This window comes from Giraffa tippelskirchi, chromosome X (assembly GCF_054371585.1).
Source record: "Giraffa tippelskirchi isolate mGirTip1 chromosome X, T2T-mGirTip1v1.2.pri, whole genome shotgun sequence".
Lineage (NCBI taxonomy): Eukaryota > Metazoa > Chordata > Mammalia > Artiodactyla > Giraffidae > Giraffa > Giraffa tippelskirchi.
This window is the reverse complement of record NC_137289.1, coordinates 17,946,248-17,967,652: the sequence shown is the minus strand read 5'-3', so window position 1 is coordinate 17,967,652 and position 21,405 is coordinate 17,946,248. Positions and strand designations below refer to the sequence as shown.

Below are 21,405 nucleotides of genomic sequence, written 5' to 3'. Positions count from 1 at the left end.
TCATGAAAGGGACCACACAAGTGGCAGGGCTTTTCTTCTTTTCCATTACATTTTTTTTTAAGTATTAACATTCAGAAACAATTCTACGCCAGGGTAAAAATCATCAGCTTTCCAAAAATGACAATGTCTCATTAAATTTTTAAAAGGAGAGATGTGCTGAAAAAGGAGAAAATTGCAGCAGACCACAGAGGAGACAAGTAAAATGAGTCTTTGAGGTTCCCCTGTAACCAGCCTGAACTGGAGACGCATTACCCGGAGCAACAGCTAATCCCCACATTAGCTACTGGACCGTCGTCAGACTCACCCTTTGGAGCCAGTCTCAGCTCCTCTTTGGTTGGGTCCTCTCACTGGTCATGCAGGAAGCATTGCTATTGGCCATCAGCCCAGTGCTGAACCTTAGCTACCTTTGTTACTATAACCAAGGCTCGGTACAATGCAGTCCTCAGGGCTCAGGCTACAGCAAAGACTTGTAGGTAAAATCACCCAGTGACTTGGGGTTTCTAGGATACTCAATCTCCCTCATGTAGCGAATGGCATTCAGCAGTGAAATGATGTTCCTGCAAGCATCTAGTCAATGTCATTTTTCTCAAGATTTACCTTTAGATTCACATTTTGCTTTGATGTGTAACAGGGCTTCCCATGTGGCTCAGTAGTAAAGAATCCACTGCCAGTGCAGGAGCTGCAGGAGATGCGGGTTGGATGTCTGGGTCAGGAAGATCCCCTGGAGGAAGAAATAGCAACCCCTTCCAGTATTTTTGCTGGGAGAATCCCATGGACAGAGGAGCGTGGCAAGCTACAGTCCATGGGGTCATGAAAAGAGTGGGACATGACTGAGCACGCACGCACACTGATGTGCAATAACATGGCATTGAGGAAGTCAGAAGTCAGGGACAGTCATCTCAGCTCTATCACCACCTGTATGACCTTGAGCCATCTGCTTATCCTCCCCGAGCCCCAGTCTCCTCATCCATGGAGTGAAGTGAAAGTCGCTCAGTCGTGTCTGACTCTTTGCGACTCCAGGCCAGAATACCGGAGTGGGTAGCCTTTCCCTTCTCCAGGCGATCTGCCCAACCCAGGGATTGAACCCAGGTCTCCTGCATTGCAGGCGGATTCTTTACCAGCTGAGCCACAAGGGAAGCCCATGGAATGAAGATGACAGTATTAATAATAATGACAATGATGATAAGGACAATGAATGATATCCCCCTTGCCACACCCACAAGCTATGGTAAAGATAGAAAGCCATAAAACAGCTCAGTAAAATGCAAATGGCTATAATAACACAGAATATCACTCTTGCTGCTAACTTCTAATAAGAATTTACAACACCTGTGGGCAAAGCGAGTAAGGGCAGAGGAAAATTACTGGAGATGAAATACAACCCCAGAGAAGAAACATTACAGTTTGGTGAAGAGCACCTGATAGGTAGTGGAGAAGCCCAAGTGCCAGTGCCAAGTCCCTGGTAACTAACTGTATGACCTTCTCCCTGGACCCTGGCAGAAGAAACAGGCTGGATTAGGTCAATTTTCCAGCTTCATAGGAGCAGACATCTTCTGTCCCATGAAACTGTAGGTGTGACCCGACATATAAAACACATGGACAGCCAACATTGTCAAGACAGGAGGCATCTCTCTCACCTCTTCCCCTCAAGAAAGCCTTCAGAAGTAAATTTCCACTGCAGCACATCTGCTGCTTCCTGGGAATGTGCTCAGGTAAGGCACGGTCTCCTTTACTGGGTGGTCTTCAGTGAAGCCCTGGGCTGCTCTGTTTACTCTGAAAAACAAAATAAAGCCCTACCTCCTGCTGGCAGCCAGCCAAACAGTCCCCCTCAGCTTAACACTCCTGTGCTGGAAGCAAATGATGACCACAGCTCAGAACAAATGACCTGCGGAAGGTAAGAAAGCCTTGTTAACTCTTCTGATCACACCTTTGGGCTGACTGTAAACCCATGCTGCTTCTTTAGGGAGTCAGTCCTGAATTTCCCTGCTAACTGAGGGGAACAAGACCTGTCTAGAAAAGCATATGATGAAGGAATAATTCCTACTGGCTGGTGGGCTAAATCGACTGATGTTTCATAAAGTCATCTGCCTAATTATGTTTTCTTTAAGAGCTTATATGGGCTTCCCAGGTGGCGCTAGCAGTAAAGAACCTGCCTATTAATGCGAGAGATGCAAGTAGACTCGGGTTAGATCCCTGGGTCAGGAAGATCCCCTGGAGAAGGGAATGGCAACCCACTCTAGTTCTCTTGCCTGGAGAATCCCAAGGACAGAGGACCCTGGTGGGCTACGGTCCATAGGGTCACAAAGAGTCGGACATGAGTGAAGTGACTGAGCACATAAGGGCTCATGAGAATAGCTTGCTTTTCCTGGTTTGGCAGTGGCAGGGACTCTTTAAGATGTGTGTGATGGGTGGGGTGGGGGGAATCCTCAGATCAAGGCCCATAGTTAACAGCTAGCAGATTAGACCTCTGCAAGGACCTATCACCAAAGGTCACTATGTAAAAACAGGCTGATCTCTTAATGCAAGTGGCCAGAATATTCATTTTATTCTGTAAGCACAACCATACTTCGATGCCATTTAAAGGATAAAAGATAAGATGTAGTTTTCAAATTTGCTACCAGGTAGTCACAAACACTCTGTTCTAAATCAGTCAATTTTGATGATAAAAATTTTCACTTGGGACCTCTATGAACACACGGGACTGCAGGACTGAGTTCTAAAGTCCAAGCAACAAGTTCTCCTTTTTTTTTTTTTTTCCTGAAATACAGTGTAGATTTTATATGAGATATTTCCTGTGTCTTCTTGAAAAACTAAAGAAAATGTGAAATGATTGAAAAAAAGGTATTCTGTAAGGTTTCCGTTTGCCACCCTCCCCTCACAACCCTCCAATAATGCATGCGAAGGTACACTTTTTAAAACTTTGATGTTCCATTAGCAAATTCCTTCAAGTCAAATGCACTTCATTTTCCCCCTCACGCTTGAGTTTTAAATGGTCATTTGAAATCTAAGCAGAACCGGACGCTCAGGCTGCAAAATAGCCATCTGAAGCATGATTGCTCTGCTGCATTTGGGAGGCACTTCACTGGGTAAATTTCTGTCCTTGGAAGCACTTCTTCTCACTGAAGTGAACAGAAGCTGCCTGAACACATTTGAAAAACTAATTTACCCTTTAAGATCTCGTTTGATGGATCTTCCCTGCACCTCTCTCTCTCGAGTAGGCAAGCTGTAAGCATTAGTCAGTGTACCAAAAAACCCAGGAAAGATGAACAAAGAACAACCCCTGTGATGAGTTGCTAAATTAAAGTGGGAAGAAAACAAATGCTACCCAACGTCAACGGAGCTCAGCATTCTCTCCTGAGATGGGAGCCAGAGTGGGGATGGAGAGGTGCTGGCTGAAGACTGGAAAAGCAGCCGTGACCTAAGAATTCCTGTGATAGATTCCTCCTGCCCATCCACCCACTAAAAAAAGAGGATTCCTTCCTCCTCTCCCTATCTCCTAAAATCAGCAAACACAGGTGGGCTCCTTTGTTAAGGCCAAAACAAAAAGCCATAATCCAGGAAATGTGACATTCTACCGTAGCCACAGCCACCCTGGCACTGTGACAGGACCAGTTACATCCCATGGCTGGGATGGGTTCAGTGTCAGCAAAGCTCACACCTCACTGAGAATCTGCACACACTTACCATCTACCAAACCCTGGATCAAAGCACAGCAAGACAAATCTGAAAGAAAAAGGAAATGGCAAATAATCTTTATGGTACGGGATTTGTAACAAATTGCTATTCAGTGTACACTAACATTCTCAGTAATTCAAGTGAAAAAAGAATGGGAGCAAGGGATTTTGGACTGATGGGCCCAGAGTAACAGATATTTAGACTGGAAAACTTTGAGATGCCTTTCACCTCAAAAAACTTTCATCTGCCAAAGAATCTGAAACAATGGGTATCAAGTTATTGTGGTTTTACCATAAATGGCATGCAAACACTTATTTGACTGTTTTGGTCCAAAAGCCAATGGTCCTAACATGTTGGGTTCCTGCCCAGCTGCCTAACTGACTGAATGGACAGATGGATGGATGGACGGACAGACGGATGGACAGACAGATGGATGCACGGATGGCCAACTGGTTGGCTGCATAAATGATTGGTTGGATAAATGGATGGGCCACAGTCCATGGGGTCGCAGAGTCAGACACAACTGAGCGACTAAGCATACATACAGCATCACAGGATGGATGGATAAATGGATGGATGGACGAGTACCTGTAGGCAGCCCTGTATGCGTGAATTGGACCCTAATACTGGTCCACCATCACTATAAGCCCTTGGCTCCTCAAACCTCACATTTTTTGCTCCTGCCCCTGCTCTCACCTAATACAAAGACAGTGTAGCAACAGAGGGTTTGCTGTTTTACCCTGCAGAGAAGGTCACAAACGTAAGCACGATCAGAAACGTATTTGAGAAATATCACCTTGGTTGCAGTGCAGAGAATGCTGTGGAGGGGAAAAAAACAGGGAGATTAGATGAAAGCTATGACACAAATCCCTGCAAAATAATATGAAGGCTTCAGATAAATTGGTGGCAACAGAAACAGAGATTAACGGTCAGAATTGGGGCAGAAGAGATAGTCTCAACAAGGCTTGATGATAGATTAAGTTTTGCAGAGACCGGGTCTAGACATTTGATACTTGAAGTGCAGTATACAGACCAACAGCATCTGCATCACCTGGGAGGCTTGCTAAAAATGCAGAATCTCAGGCTCCACCTCAGACCTACTGATTCAGAATCTGCATTTTTAACCAGATCCCAGTTGATTCATGTCCACAGAATTAAGTTGGGAAGTGCTGTTCAGAGAGCACTCAGCTTCATATGAAAACTGGCCATCCACTGAAAGACAAAACTGGGTTTGGCTTTTGACAGGTTGGAGTTACGGTGTTTGAAAGTTATTCTATTCATTCAATAAACATTAATTGACTGCTATGGACAAAGGCTCTGGAAGACAGACAAGAAAGACGGTCCCTGGCCTTAGAGAGCTCACATCTGGTATTACCAAAAAAAAATTTTTTCAAAGGCAATGGTGTGGTGAATGCCATGTCTGATATATTCACATGCTACAAGTTCATCTTCCTACTTTCATACTCGAGTCAAGAGCCAGCCAGGGTCCTGCTTGAACAGGCTCAGGCTGCATGCAGAAGGCCTTTCTTCAAACTGCTCAGCCAATGAGAAGCCCACATCATCCTTCAAGTAGTCATACCGATGACTTAGTCAGGACCCCGGGGCTTCTTTCTTCAAATTGTGTAGTTGGAAGGAGGAAGTAGGAGAATATCTGCCAGGGTACATCATTGGCCCATTAGATGCTGATGAGCTATCATTTGTATCTGCTGCCTTACAGGTCACATCTTTGAAAGGCGTAAAGTCAAAGAGACATTAAAGCAGCAATAGCATGTGAACAATTAAATACTTTTTCAAAAAGTCACTAGGTGGATAGAGAGCGTATCACCTTGGCTCAATCAGTGGTTGCTTCCATTTATCCCATCCCTTCAAATTCATTACCAACAAGAGAGCAAAAGCCATCAAGCCACCAGGCCATGGTCCTTATCTAAATCTGAGCAGCATTTCAATGGTTCCCTCCTGACTAGAAAGTCCTCTTCGCTTTCTTCAATGTCATCTTTTCCATCTCTGTTTGCTAATGTCACTATGGTCTGTGAGTTTTGCTCCCCCAAGGATTCACTTCTTGACAATATATTTAAACTTACAAAACCAGAGACTCAGCTTATTTTGAGAACAAAATATTTCTCAGTAGAACTCAAAGTGGTTTTAAGGCATGATCTGATTATCAATTCAGCATCTTCATGAGTTCAGTGATAGTAAGTATTCATTTCTACTTTGCCATTAAGGAGACAGAAGCAGAGAAAACTTTAGGGGCTTTGTTCAGAGTCACTGTGCTGAGCTGGGAATGGAACCTGGGAACCCATACTCTAAGGGATAAGACCATCTACCACAGCCCCTCTCCATATGTAACAGCATTAGTAAATAGATTACTCAGATGTACAATAAAAAAACAGATATCAAGGCATCAGAAAATGTCTACAGAGCTCCATAAAATTTCTGCAGTGCCCCAATTTCTGCAAAAATGTTATTTTCCCCTCTAGAATCCAGCACTGGATTGAAAAGCTTGCAAAGATGACATGACTCCTTACAGTAACTATTCCCCAGTTTAAAAAAATTTATCATTCGGTAAAGTCTTGTTCTTCACCTGTCCCACATAATCAAAGGTAAACTAAACTATCTCAAAATCCTTTGGATATGCACTTGAGCTGAATTTCATCTCTTCTTAATATCTCCAGCTCAGGCTGGAAACCAGGAATATTTATAGAGCACAGTGAAAACACTAATGATTCCAAGCTTCATCTAATATATGCAAAAATCAGATAATCTAAATGTTTGGGGACCATTAAAGCATTTCAAGCTAAAGGGAAGAGTAATGATAGCTACGAAGTCATGGAAGTTGAAACATTTTAGGTTTTTATAGAAGAATATTTGAAATGGCAAATGAGTCATAAATAGATACCCTCATATATGTTCCTCTGAGACTGGAGAAAAACTAGATACAATCAGCCCTTGGTTAGTCTGAGATTTGGAACATAGACATAGATAACCAATAACCACTTAATGATATTCTTTGTTATTAGAGAAAAATGAACTAAATGAGTAGCTTTTAAATAAAGCAATACATTGTGATATTAACAACACTCAGTTTTTCTGATAACATTTTGACATTTTACAAATCAGAAAGCTAAATGATAAATAATACCAAAATAGCAATTTATACTTTATAAAGCCCTTTCACTTACCTTATAGCATTTGTGCCTCAGAACAATCCTATGAAGTTTTTACAAATTTTACAAATGAGGGAATCAAAGATCAGAACCAGATTTAGTGATTTACCCAAAGTCTCACAAGTAGTAAGTGAAACAGCCATCACCTAGCTTAAGTCTGTATGACTCCAAATCCTAGGGTAAAGATGACATAGCTGAGCTCATGGTAAATGTCCTTACCATACCATACTCATAAGAAGGAGGACCCAAGGAAAGTTTCGGAGTTGATGAATTTGACTATTAACTTGACTGTGGCAATGATGTCACAGAAATGAGAACCCTAATCCTATGTGCCAACTCATCATCAAATTGTATCCATTAAATGTGTGCAGTTTCTTGTGTATCAATTATACCTCAATAAAGCCCCTTTTTCAAAAAGATGGAATAGCTGACTCTAGATTCCTGAGAATAAATGTCTCCATTAATAATTTGACCACTTATAGACAATGTCCATAATGTTATTTATCTTACCCTAAAATTTTCACTCTTACTCCTCCTTGGACAACTGTGATCTAGACAAATCTAAGCTTTTGCAGAGTCGTAGAGAAAGGGAAGAAAAAATAAAGACAGGTATTGATTCTTCAGTGCACGTACTTCATGGCAAAAATTTGCGTTTGTTCCCCAATGCATGGTACATGCCATGGGAAACAATGGGCATCCAAATGGCAAGGCTGATAGGTGCCCTGGCTCTCCTTCACTCACAGTCCTGCTGCTAGGCGGAGGCCAGCAAGGCCTTCACACCATTCTGCATGGCTTCCTCTTGTCAATCTGTTCCCAACAGTCTTGTCTCATTCTTTCTACTATCATTTAGATCCAGTTACCCTGATTTTACCCTCAGCAACTAGTAAGAACAATTTGTCTATATAATGCAAATAAAATTCATTTTTTATTATTTAGAAATTACTTTAAATGAGCTAATAAGATTAGCACCTTGTGACTCTGAGCCTATATCTGCAGCCCTGAGCCCTCAAGCCGCAAATCTACTACCTCTGGGCATCCAACATTGTGACACCATAGTCTCCTCAAATTCCATGTGTATAAAACTAGCCTCATCCCCCATCCCCTTGCCCATCACAGCTCTTCCTCCAGTCTGTCCAAGCCAGAAACCTTGGAGGAAATTCCTTGCCCCAGCTCTCATCCCCACTATCCATAGCCTTCAGTCACCACATTCTTTCCAGTCTTCCTCCTAAATATCTCCTGAATCTTCTCACCTCTACACGCCCATGATAGCTCAGTTGGTAAAGAATCTGCCTGCAATGGAGGAGACCCCGGTTCAATTCCTGGGTCGGGAAGATCTGCTGGAGGAGGAATAGGCTACCCACTCCAGTATTCTTGGGCTTCCCTTGTGGCTCAGCTGGTAAAGAATCCACCTGCAACATGGGAGACCTGGGTTCCATCCCTGGGTTGGGAAGATCCCCTGGAGAGGGGAAAGGCTACCCACTCCAGTATTCTGGCCTGGAGAATTCCATGGACTATATAGTCCATCGGGTCGCAAAGAGTCGGACATGACTGAGCGACTTGGACTTCACTACACACCCACAGCCACTCTTCCAAGCCAAGCTACCAAGCTCTCTTCCCAGCACAACTCCACAGCCTTCCAACTGGGCTCCCTGTTGAGTGTTCTTACTTCTTTCCAGTCCCTTCTCCACACGGCAGCCAAAGTGACTTAGTTAAAATCAAAGCACGATACTCCCCTGCTTAAAATGTCCCAATGCCTTCTGTCTGCTCTCAGGATAAAGTCCAAATAGGCTCATGCCCTGCAAGACTCTATGTGCCCTGGCTTCTATCTAGTTCTGAGATCACAGATCTCATCCCAGCCCTTAAGTACAAGCCCTACTCCCTCATGTAGCTGTGCCTTTACTCATGCTGTTTCCTGAGGTTCTACCCTGTCACTTGTCTGGAGATCCTTGGAGACAGCTCAAGAGTCACCTCCCTCAGCAGAGTCTTTCCTGATTTGAGATACCCTTCTCTCCATCATCACAGCAACCCATGTTCCCCTTTATTATAGCACTGATCACTCTATTTGTTTTTTAATATTTACCTCCCCTCACTAGTCTGAGAACTCTCTAAAGTCAGTGGCTATGGTACTGCCAGCTCTGTAATTCCACGACCTGACACAGTGCCTGCTATATAGAAAGGTACTCAGTACATACTGAATGAATTAGTTAATGGGAAAGATTTCAACTAAGTCAAAACAAGTCATGTTACAGACTTGAATCAAGCTATCAATAATATGAATGGGTGAAATATTTCAATCAAAAGACACAGACTGTCAGATGGATTTTGTTTTTTAGAAAAAACAAGGTCCAAATATAGTTATCCACAGGAAATACACATTACATTTAAAGATAGAAATAATCTGAGTAAAAAGGGAGGAAAAAAGATATATCATGGAAATAAAAACCATAAGAAGTATGGGTTGCCTATGCCAATATCAGAGAAAACAGACTTTAATAAATGTTACCAGAGATGAAAAGGGAACTTTTATAATGACAAAGGGAATAATGCATTAGGAAAATATACTAATCACAAATAGACATGCAGCTAACAACAGAGCCCAAAAACACATAAAGCAGAAACTGCCAGACTTAAAGGGAGAAATACAAAACTCAATAATAATTGTTGGAGACTTTGGTATCCCAATTTCAATAATGGATAGAACAACCAAAAAAGGATCAGCAAGAAATAGAAGACTTAAACAGTACAATAAATCATCAAAACTTAGCAGGTATCTACAGAACACTTCACCATCAGCAGCAGAATATAATCTTCTCAAATGCACACAGAACATTCTCCAGGACAGACCATATGTTAGGATATGGAATACTTCTCAATATATTTAAAAGGAATGAATCATACAACATATGTTCTCTGACTACAATGGAATAAAATTATAAACAATGTAAAGAAGAAAATTTGGAAATTCAAAAATATGTGGAAATTAAACAATAAACTCTTAAATAACCAATGGTTCAAAGAAGAAAGCACAAGGGAAATTAGCAAATCTTTGAGATAATTTAAATGAAATAAAACATGCCAAAACTTATGAGATGCAGCTAAAGTACTGCTTACAGGAAATTATAGAGCTGCAAATGCTTATATTTTTTAAAAACAGAAAGATCTCAATTCAATAACCTGTCTACTGCAAAGCACTTAAAAATAAAGAACACATTAAACCTCAAGCAAGCAGAAGAAAAGAAATATTACAGACTACAGTGGGAATTGAGAGTTAAGAAAAAATAAAAATCAGTGAAACCAAAAGTTGGTTCTCTATAAAGATTAAACAAAAATGACAAACATTAACCTAAACTGACAAACAAAATAGAAGACTCAATTACTAAAATCAAAAAAAGAATGAAGGGATAATTGTGAAGGAGAACAAGATGGTGGAGGAGTAGGTGGACGTGGAGTACATCTCTCTCCACGGATACATCAGGAATACACCTTCAGACACAAAAGTGCATGTGGAACACCAGCTGAGAGCAGACAGGAGGACCTGACCAGTGGAAAAGAATATATAAAGAACTATGGAAAACTTAAGATCAAACCCTGAGCCTTTGGAGTGGGAGCACTAATTCCAAGACCCTAAACTACCAGAGAACTAACCCTAGGGAGTATCAAATAGTGAGAACTCACACAAAGGAAGCCACTTTAATACAAGACCCGGCATCACCCAACCACTAGTATAGCACCCTGTGCAGGACGCCTCATCTAAACAACAAACAAAACAAAAATACAAACCCAATCATCAGCAGACAGGAGTACCACCTCACTCAGCCTTGCCCATCAGAGGAAAAACAAGCAAACAAAACTTCAGCAGAAATCTCACCCAATATGAAGCTCATACAAACCACTGGACCAACCTTAGGAGGGCAGAAACCAAAAGGAAGAAAGAATTCAACCTTCTTCAATGAAAGAGCTCAATTTTCCTTGAAGCCTGGGAAAAGGACACCTCAAACACAATAACTTAAAAAAAAATTGAAAAGGCAGAGAAATATTGCACAAATGAAGGAACAAACTAGGAACACAGAAGTCCAAATAAATGAAGAGGAAAGAGGAAAATTACCTGAAAAAGAATTCAGAATAATGATAGTAAAGATGATCAAAAACCTTGAAAACAAAATGGAGAAAATGCAAGAATCAATTAACAAAGACCTAGAAGAATTAAATAATAAGCATACAGAGACAAACAACACATTTACTGAAATTACTCTAGAAGGAATCAACAGCAGAATATCTGAAGCAGGAGAACGAATCAGTGAGCTGGAAGATCAAATGGTGGAAATAACTTCTGAAGAGCAGAATAAAGTAAAAAAGAATGAAAAGAGCTGAGGACAGTCTCCGAGACCTCTGGGACCATATCAAACACACCAACATTCGAATTATAGGGGTCTCAGAAGAAGAAGAGAAAAAGAAAGGGTATGAGAAAATGTTTGAAGAGATTATAGGTGAAAATTTCCCCAACATGGAAAAGGAAATAGCCAATCAAGTCCAAGAGGCACAAAGATTTCCATACAGAATAAACCCAAGGAGAAAAACTCCAAGACACATACTAATCCAACTAAAAAAGATTAAACACAGCAAAAGAATATTAAAAGCAGCAAGGGAGAAGGAACAAGTAACATACAAGGGAAACCCCATATGCTTAACAGCTGATCTTTCAGCAAAAACTCTGCAGGCCAGAAGGAAATGGCAGGATATATTTAAAGTACTGAAAGGGAAAAATCTAAACCAAGATTACTGTACCCAGCAAGGATCTCATTCAAAACTGATGGAGAAATAAAAAGCTTTTCAGACAAGCAAAATTAAGAGAATTCAGTACCACCAAACCAGCTTTACAACAAATGTTAAATGGACTTATATAGTCAAGAAATACAACAGAAGAAAAAGATCTACAAAATCAACCCCAAACAATTAGAAAATGGCAATAGGAACATATATGTCAATAATTACTTTACATGTAAATGGATTAAATGCTCCAAACAAAAGACACAGAAGGGCTGAATGCACACAAAAACAAGATCCATACATATGCTGTCTACAAGAAACCCACTTCAGGCCTCAAGACACATATAGACTGAAAGTGAGAGGATGGAAAAATCTATTCCATGCAAATGGGAAGCAAAAGCAAGCTCGGGTAGCAATCCTCATATCAGACAAAATAGACCTTAAAATAAAGAAGATTTCAAGAGATAAGGAAGGACACTACATAATGATCAAAGGATCAATCCAAGAGGAAGAAATAACAATTGTAAATATCTAAGCACCCAACATAGGAGCACCTCTATACATGAGACAAACACTAACAGAAATAAAAGGAGAAATTGACAGTAACACAATAATGTAGGAGACTTTAACACCCCACTCATACCAATGGACAGATCATCAAAACAGAAAATTAATAAGGAAACACAAGTCTTAAATGATACATTAGATGAGATGGATATCATTGACATCTTCAGGACATTCCATTCAAATGCAGAAGAATACACCTTCTTCTCAAGTGCACATGGAACATTCTCCAGGATAGACGACATCTTGGGTCACAAATCAAACCTCAGTAAACTTAAGAAAACTGAAATTGTATCAAGCATCTTCTCCAATGACAACGCTATGAGACTAGATATCAATTACAAGAAAAAAACTACAAGAAACGAAAACACATGGAGATTAAACAGCATGTTTCTAGATAACCAATAGGTTACTGAAGAAATCAAAAAGGAAATCAAAAAATTTCTATAAACAAATGACAATGAAAACACGACAACTCAAAACCTATGAGATGCAGCAAAAGCAGTTTTAAGAGGGAAGTTTATAGCAATACAATCCTACCTCAGGAAACAAGAAAAACATCAAATAGACAACCTAACTTTACACCTAAAACAACTGGAAAAAGAAGAAGAAAAAAACCCCAAAATTATTAGAAGGAAAGAAATCATAAAGATCTGAGCAGAAATAAATTAAAAAGAAATGAAAGAAACAATAGTAAAGATTAATAAAACTAAAAGTTGGTTCTTTGAGAACATAAACAAAATTGGCAAACCCTTAGCCAGACTCATCAAGAAAAAAAGAGAGAAGAATCAAATAAACAAAATTAGAAATCAAAAAGGAGAGGTGACAACAGACAATGCAGAAATACAAAGGATTATAAGAGACTACTATGAACTATATGGCAATAAAATAGATAACCTGGAAGAAATGGAAATTATGAACAACCTAATTACAAGCACTGAAGTTGAAGCTTGTGATAAAAAAATCTCCCAAAAAACAAAAGCCCAGGACCAGTATGGCTTCACAGGAGAATTCTATCAAACATTTAAAGAGCTAATGCGTATCCTTCTAAAACTCTTTCAAAAAATTGCAGAGGAAGGAACACTTCCAAACTCATTCTACGAGGCCACCATCACTCTGATACCGAAACCAAAGACAACACAAAAAAAGAAAACCACAGGCCAATATCACTGATGAACATAGATGCAAAAATCCTCAACAAAATGTTAGCAAACAGAATTCAGCAACACATCAAAAAGCTCACACACCATGATCAAGTTGGGTTTAATCCAAGGATACAAGGATTTTTCAATATATGAAAATCAATCAATTTGATACACCATATTAACAAATTGAAAGATAAAAACCAAATGATAATCTCAATTGATGCAGAAAAAGGCTTTGACAAAATTGAGCATCTATTTATGATTGATTAAAGCTCTTCAAAAAATGGGCATAGAAGGAACCTACCTCAACATAGTAAAAGCCATATATGATAAGCCTACAGCAAACATTATCCTCAATGGTGAAAAACTAAAAGCATTCCCACTAAGATCAGGAACAAGACAAGGGTGTCCACTTCCACCACTATTATTCAAAATAGTTCTGGAAGTCCTAGTTACAGCAATCAGAGAAGAAAAAGATATAAAAGGAATCCAGATCAGAAAAGAAGAAGTAAAACTCTCACTGTTTGCAGATGACATAATACTGTACATATAACACCCTAAAGATACTATCAGAAAATTACTGGAGCTAATCAGTGAATTTAGCAAAGTTGCAGGATACAAAATCAATACACAGAAATCACTTGCATTTCTATATACTAACAATGAAAAATCAGAAAGAGCAATTAAGGAATCAATACCATTCACCACGGCAACAAAATGAATTAAATATATAAGAATAAACTTACCGAAGGAGATGAAAGAACTGTACACAGAAAATTATAAGACACTAATGAAAGAAAGCAAAGATGACATAAACAGATGGAGAGATAGTCCATGTTCCTGGGTTGCAAGAATCAATATTGTGAAAATGACTCTACTACCAAATGCAATCTACAGACTCAGTGCCACACTTATCAAATTACCAATAGCATTTTTCACAGAACTAGAACAAAAATTTTCACAATTCATATGGAAACACAAAGGACCCCGGATAGCCAAAGCAGTCTTGAGAAAGAACAATAGAGCTGAAGGAATCAACCTTCCTGACTTCAGATAATACTACAAAGGTACAGTCATCAAGACAGAATAGTACTGGCACAAAAACAGAAATATAGACCAATGGAACAAGGTAGAAAGCCCAGAAATAAACCCATGCACCTATAGGTTCCTTATTTTTGACAAAGGAGGCAAGAATATACAATGGGACAAAGATAGCCTGTCCAATAAATGGTGCTGGGAAAACAGGACAGCTACATGTAAAAGAATGAAATTAGAACACTTCCTAACACCATACGCAAAGATAAACTCAAAATGGATTAAAGACCTAAATGTAAGATCAGAAACTATAAAACTCTTAGAAGAAAACATAGGCAGAACATTTGTTGACATAAATCAAAGATCCTCTATGACCCAATTCCTAGAGTAATGGAAACAAAAATGAAAGCAAACAAGTGGGACCTGATTAAACTTAGAATCTTTTGCACAGCAAAGGAAACTATAAACAAGGTGAAAGGACAGCCCTCAGAATGGGAGAAAATAATAGCAAATGAAACAACTGACAAAGGATTAATTTCCAAAATGTACAAGCAGCTCATACAACTCAATACCAGAAAAACAAACAACCCAATCAAAAAGTGGGAAAAAGACCTAAACAGACATTTCTCCAAAGAAGACATACAGATGGCTAACAAACACCTGGAAAACAGGCTCAGCATCACTCATTATTAGAGAAATGCAAGTCAAAACAACAGTGAGATATCACCTCATACCAGTCATAATGGCCATCATCAAAGTCTGCAAACAATAAATGCTGGAGAGGGTGTGGAGGAAAGGGAAAGCTCCTGCATTGTTGGTGGGAATGTAAATTGATACAGCCACTATGGAAGACGGTATGGAGATTCCTTAAAAAACTAGGAATAAAACCACCATATGACCCAGCAATCCCACTCTTAAGCATATACCCTGAGGAAACAAAAATTGAAAGAGACACATGTATCCCATTGTTCATTGCAGCACTATTCACAACAGCTAGAACATGGAAGCAACCTAGATGTCCACTGACAGAAGAATGGATAAAGAAGTTGTGGTACTTATACACAGTGGAATACTACTCAGCCATAAAAAGGAACGCATTTGAGTCAGTTCTAATGTGGTGGATGAACCTGGAACCTATTATACAGAGTGAAGTAAGTCAGAAAGAGAAAGATAAATATCATATTTTAACGCATATATACAGAATCTAGAAAAATAGTACTGAAGAATTCATTTATAGGGCAGCAATGGAGAAACAGACATAGAGAATAGACTTATGGATGTGGGGACAGGGGAGCAGAAGGTGAGATGTACGGAAAGAGCAACATGGAAACTTAAATTATCATATACAAAATAGAGAGCCAATGGGAATTTGCTGTATGGCTCAGGGAACTCAAACAGGGGCTCTGTATCAACGCAGAGGGATAGGATCGGGAGAGAGATAGGAGGGAGGTTCAAAAGGGAGGAGATATTAAGTATACCTATGGGTATACTTAATCAAGATGAATTGAGGATAGACAGAAAATAACAAAATTTAGTAAAGCAAATATCCTTCAATTAAAAAATAAACAAATTTTTTAAAAACAGAAAAAAAAAGAAATCTAAAAAGTTGTCACAACAAAGAGGAACCAAACAAGGCATAATATGGAATGACTAAATTTAGTATAGTCTCCTGGATGGATACTAGAACAGCAAACAGACATTAGGTAAACACCAAGGAAATCTGAAAATGTTTCAGAAAAACATGTATTTCTGCTTTACTGACTATGCCAAAGCCTATGACTGTGCGGATCACAACAAACTGTGGAAAATTCTGAAAGAGATGGGATTACCAGACCACCTGAACTGCCTCTTAAGAAACCTGTATGCAGGTCAAGAAGCAACAGTTAGAACTTGACATGCAACAAAGGATTTGGTCCAAATCAGGAAAGGAGTGCGTCAAGGCTATATATTGTCACCCTGCTTATTTAATTTATATGCAGAGTACCTCACGAGAAACGCTGGGCTGGATGAAGCACAAGCTGGAATCAAGACTGCCGGGATAAATATCAATAACCTAAGATATGCAGGTGACACCACCCTTATGGCAGAAAGTGAAGAACTAGAGCCTCTTGATGAAATTGAAAGAGGAGAGTGAAAAAGTTGGCTTAAAGCTCAACATTCATGAAACTAAGATCACGGCATCTGGTCCTATCACTTCATGGCAAATAGATGGGGAAACAGTGGAAACAGTGGAGGACTTTATTTTTGCGGCCTCCAAAATCACTGCAGATGGTGACTGCAGCCATGAAATTAAAAGACACTTACTCCTTGGAAGGAAAGTTTTCATCAACCTAGACAGCATATTAAAAAGCAGACATTACTTTACTGACAAAGGTCCATCTAGTCAAGGCTATGGTTTTTCCAGTGGTCATGTATGGATGTGAGAGTTGGACTATAAAGAAAGCTGAGCATCAAAGAATTGATGTTTTTGAAGTGTGGTGTTGGAGAAGACTCTTGAGAGTCCCTTGGACTGCAAGGAGATCCAACCAGTCCATCCTAAAGGTGATCAGTCCTGAGTGTTCATTGGAAGGACTGATGTTGAAGCTGAAACTCCAATACTTCAGCCACCTGATGCGAAGAGCTGACTCATTGGAAAAGACCCTGATGCTGGTCAAGATTGAGGGCAGGAGGAGAAGGGGACGACAGAGGAAGGGATGGTTGGATGGCATCACCAACTCAATGCACATGAGTTTGGGTAAACTTCCGGAGTTGGTGATGCACAGGGAGGCCTGGCATGTTGCAGTCCATGGGGTCGCAAAGAGTAGGACACAACTGAGTGACTGAACTGAACTGAACTGAACTAAAGGAAATCTGATAATGTCCAGACTTTAGTTAATAAGACTCTTACAGTGTCGATTCACTAACTTCAACAAATCTTCACTACTAATGTACAATGGTAATACAGGGAATTGGTTGTGGAGTATACGAAAATACTCTTCACAATTATTCTGGAAATCTAAAACTTCTAAAGTAAAGAATTTTAAAAAAGAAAAAAACACACCAAACACTAGGTGCTGAGATCCGGAAGACTACAGAATTAATCACTGAATGGGGGTGGCCATGAGGAATGGTTTGGAGGGAACACTGGCTCCCTAACTTGTACACCACAAGAACTGAACTGGACAAATGAGGAAACGCGGAAAGTCAAATTGCGAAGGCTCTTTAATGGTTTTGAGGAAGCACTCTCTTTCCTCAACCAGAGCACCTAGAGTCCTCTGCACCCTGCCCCTCCCCCATGGATCTTAGAAGGTGGGGCCTTGTGACGTCAAGCCGTGTGAGGGCTACCATTGGCTGGAGAAATTTCTTGCTGACCAATCAAACTGACAGTTGTGGCTCTTCATTGTCCCGGGAAGGTATATATAGAGACGCCAGGCGCCTTGGTGTAGGCCACTGTTGCTGCAACATGGCAGACCTAATCGAGAAAGTGAAGGAGGAGGAGTCAAAGACTGAGATAGACAGTGTCAATTTGGAGGAACAAGCTTCAAGCGCTAAAGGAAGGAAAAGAAAGGATTCTGATCAGTCAAATGGCTTGGACAGTGAGAAGGTCAGATGCCCCCACTCATGTTCTTCCTCTTCATCCCCCACCCAAGACTCCCCCTGCCCTTGCCTGGCACAAACCCCTCCTCAATGCACACCCGTTCTCTCAAAGTTCTCCTTCCCATCCTCCCTCACTAATGTCTTTCTGGATGACTTTGTTTTCTTACCAGATACAAAAGATCATGAGGAAGGTAGAATCAACCCTTCAGCAGAATCAGAACAGGAATAAGAAAGGGAAGAAGTCGACGATACTCGTCTTCTACTACCACCGGCAGAATAAAAAGAAGGATAAAAACCAGCCAATGGCAGATGAAGAAACCGCGGAGGATTCTTCCAACATTTCTCCCGACAACAGTTCTTACAGCACTTCTCCCGACAATTCTCCAAGTAACCCCCTGTGCGCACCTGGAGCCCGACTTTGAGCAATCTGCTGCAACTCCAGGAAAAGCACCGGCAGAATAGTCATTTGTGCAGGGATCAAACATACAACCATGGTCCCCTCTGTACAGACCAACGTACTCAGATGTTGATGATTAAAGTATCAAAAGCAGCAAAAAGATGTGTATCTGTTTTCTAATGATGGGGAGGGAAGGAAAGGAAGGGTCAGGTGTGTGAGAGGGAGGGAGGTGGCATCCTTTCAGTTTAGGGCCCAGACCAGCCAGTCCATACTTACTCAAGACATTGGGAATGAGGACTGGGTAAAGACTGAGAACTACAGACTGAAGATATCTGAGCACTGAAGATTTCTTCCTGAACGCTTCATCCCACTGGTGAGAAGGAAAAGGACTTGGTATTTCTGTGTGTTTCAGAGGTCCCATCTGGGGAGAGGGATGATGTAGGGACGGTGGCTCTGTGTAATAATCAGATTCCACTTTAGATGTTTGACAACTGGGTTTTTACCCCTCATCAATTTCTGTTCCTCTTCTGGCCCACATTTGGGCAAGCTACTAAAAACAGCCAGGGAATAAAGGATCATGAAATAGAAACAGATATACCTAACCTTAACCGCTGGAATTATTGCCTTGCCTACATTTCCCATAGCCAAAACATCCATTACCCCCATACGGCCTCTAATGCACGGGGATAATCTAACTCAATGAGTAATAAAATTAAGTCTTTGCCCCTATAAACACCTTTAAAATATGAGAGCCTATGGACCTTTTCCCTTAGCTGCATTCACACTTTTCACCTCAGTTGTTTTTAAAAACATTCAATCTCAATGAAAGCAGGGTCTTCGCAGATGGAAGCCCATTACAGGAGACCTATTTGGAGAGCGTGTGGTTATCCCCACTCCTGCACTTAACAGACAAATTTTACTTGATCTTAAAGCTGTAAAATGAGAACAGGGCTTCAGTGTGAACTTGTACCCTTGGTGTCATGGCCCCACTAACTAGGGCTCCATGTATTTTGTTGATAATACTGCTTCCACTGAATAACTGGTAAATACTTTTTAGTCATAGCAAAGCATCTGGCTAGCATGCTGCTTTCACTGCCTGTATCAACAACTTCTCAGCTACACTTAACCTTCACCTTCAAAGGGAAATGCTACACCTTCACCTGTCTACTCAGTGGGGCCACTGTCCACACCTGCCATCTCACACAGTCTTTGAAGGCAATATTTTCACCAGCTCTAGCTTGTCCCAGGGACACAATTAGGACCTCACACTGATGACATCCTGCTTTGAGGAGATTCTTATGACACACATACTACACGGTCCCCCAACTTCAGTTAAGTTGCTGAAAACTCTTTGGTGACTGCTTGTCTTCACAGGGCTGATGAACAGCTTTTAGGCTTCTTATTACCCATACTGTTAAAACAAGCCCAACATGTTTTGGACATTTTTACATTCCGGAGGCAACATTTCCTCATATACACAGTATTTTTGGTCGGTAACTTCCAAATAGGCCTGCCTTGAATGAGCCTCCCTGTGTCAAACGATTCTAGAAAATGCCTAAATTGCCAAAGAACAGGCACTCCTATTAGCACCCCTGAGCCTCCGTCACTGTGCAAGCTTTACCAACCTTCTCTCATGTATCTTGGAGTTTCTGTACCATCAATGATGGTCGGTAGTCTCCTGGGCTTCTGATACAAGGAACTGCCCACCTTGGCCCAATGCTCTATGACCTTAGCATAGCACATGTGGGTACATGCTGGACTTGCCTGGAAATACAGACTATCTCAGGTCTTGAACCTATGACCCTCCATATCCAGCTGCCCATTTGGCCTTTGATTACAGAAGTAGCACTCTGCAAGCTCAGCATAGCTCAGCCCCCTATCAGATGTCACACTGCTACAAGAGTTCATCTGTTAGATCCCTTGGACGCAGGGGAGCCCCTTAGGATCAACACAGCAAAAACCAAAGGGAGTTCATTCACTTAATCAATGCTATCATTACTATCACACTTGATTGAGCTTGCTTGAGAGTTGCTACTTTTCATCTCTTCATCAGAATGTTCCTGATAAAGGACAGAACCCAAAGGTCAGCTCAAATGGCCAAACTTCAGGTAGCTATCTTAGCACAGAATGTCTGGGCCAACAACTGGCCTCATCTTTATACATTTATTGATCTCTGGGCCACTGCCAATGGGTTGACCGTCTGTTCTGACCAAGTCGAACAATTCCTATTCAAGGTTGTCTCACTTAGGGTAAAGAACTCACAGAATCTCTTGCCTCCTGAGAGATTATACCCACAATATAAATCAAAGTCACATATTTTCTACACATATTAAAGTCCCAATACAATGTCTCACGATGGCACTCCTTATCCTCTTTGGAGTTCTACACATTGAATGAAACCTAGGCACTCATTTTGCTATTCAGAATACACAATAGTAACTCTTGAACAAGACATTCAGTGGGACGCTAACCTGCTTTACTGGTCTCCTGCTGCAGTTGCCAAAATGTTTTCCATAAACAAGTCTAAATTAAATTAACTATTCAATTCTTTAGTTGTCAAACAAACATCATGGGTAAATTGTAATAGAGACTGATCCCACTGTTTATTCAACTTTTTTGAGTTATAATGGACAAATTAAAATTCCATATGTTTAAAGTATAGAACTTGATGTTTTGATTGTCTATATCCATCCCTACATCTATAGAATGAAAAAAATCACAATCATCTAACTACCCATCACCTCACAGCTACTATTATTTCCCTTTTTTTTGGCCTAACTCTATTTTTGAGGCATAACTCATTAAATGAATAACAATCATTTTCATATCAAATTACCTATGGCATTTTTCACAGAACTAGAACAAAAATTTCACAATTCATATGGAAACACAAAAGACCCGGGATAGCCAAAGCATTCTTGGGAAAGAAGATAGGAGCTAGAGGAATCAAGCTTCCTGACTTCAGATAATACCACAAAGATACAGTCATCAAGATAGAGTGGTCCTGGCACAAAAACAGAAATATAGACCAATGGAACAAGGTAGAAAGCCCAGAAATAAACCCATGTACCTATGGGTACCT

At 40.4% G+C, this 21,405-nt stretch overlaps 2 protein-coding genes across 2 annotated transcripts in view; one reads left to right on the top strand and one right to left on the bottom strand.

Moving 5' to 3' along the window:
* LOC145535574 (heparan-sulfate 6-O-sulfotransferase 2-like) overlaps positions 1 to 21,405 on the bottom strand; it is a 163,849-nt gene that overhangs the window by 115,654 nt on the left and 26,790 nt on the right. The window contains exons 5-8 of the mRNA XM_081564016.1: positions 4,372 to 4,493; positions 3,685 to 3,723; positions 1,638 to 1,885; positions 598 to 721 (exon numbers count right to left, since the gene is read on the bottom strand). Coding sequence (XP_081420142.1) covers positions 1,872 to 1,885; positions 3,685 to 3,723; positions 4,372 to 4,493 — 175 coding nt within the window. The 3' untranslated portion in view covers positions 598 to 721; positions 1,638 to 1,871. The remainder of the gene's footprint in view (positions 1 to 597; positions 722 to 1,637; positions 1,886 to 3,684; positions 3,724 to 4,371; positions 4,494 to 21,405) is intronic.
* On the top strand, positions 17,727 to 18,483 carry LOC145535831 (uncharacterized). The gene is made up of 2 exons (XM_081564169.1): positions 17,727 to 17,933; positions 18,097 to 18,483. The coding sequence occupies exons 1-2, from the start codon at positions 17,793 to 17,795 to the stop codon at positions 18,346 to 18,348; spliced, it is 393 nt and encodes a 130-aa protein (XP_081420295.1). The 5' UTR covers positions 17,727 to 17,792; the 3' UTR covers positions 18,349 to 18,483.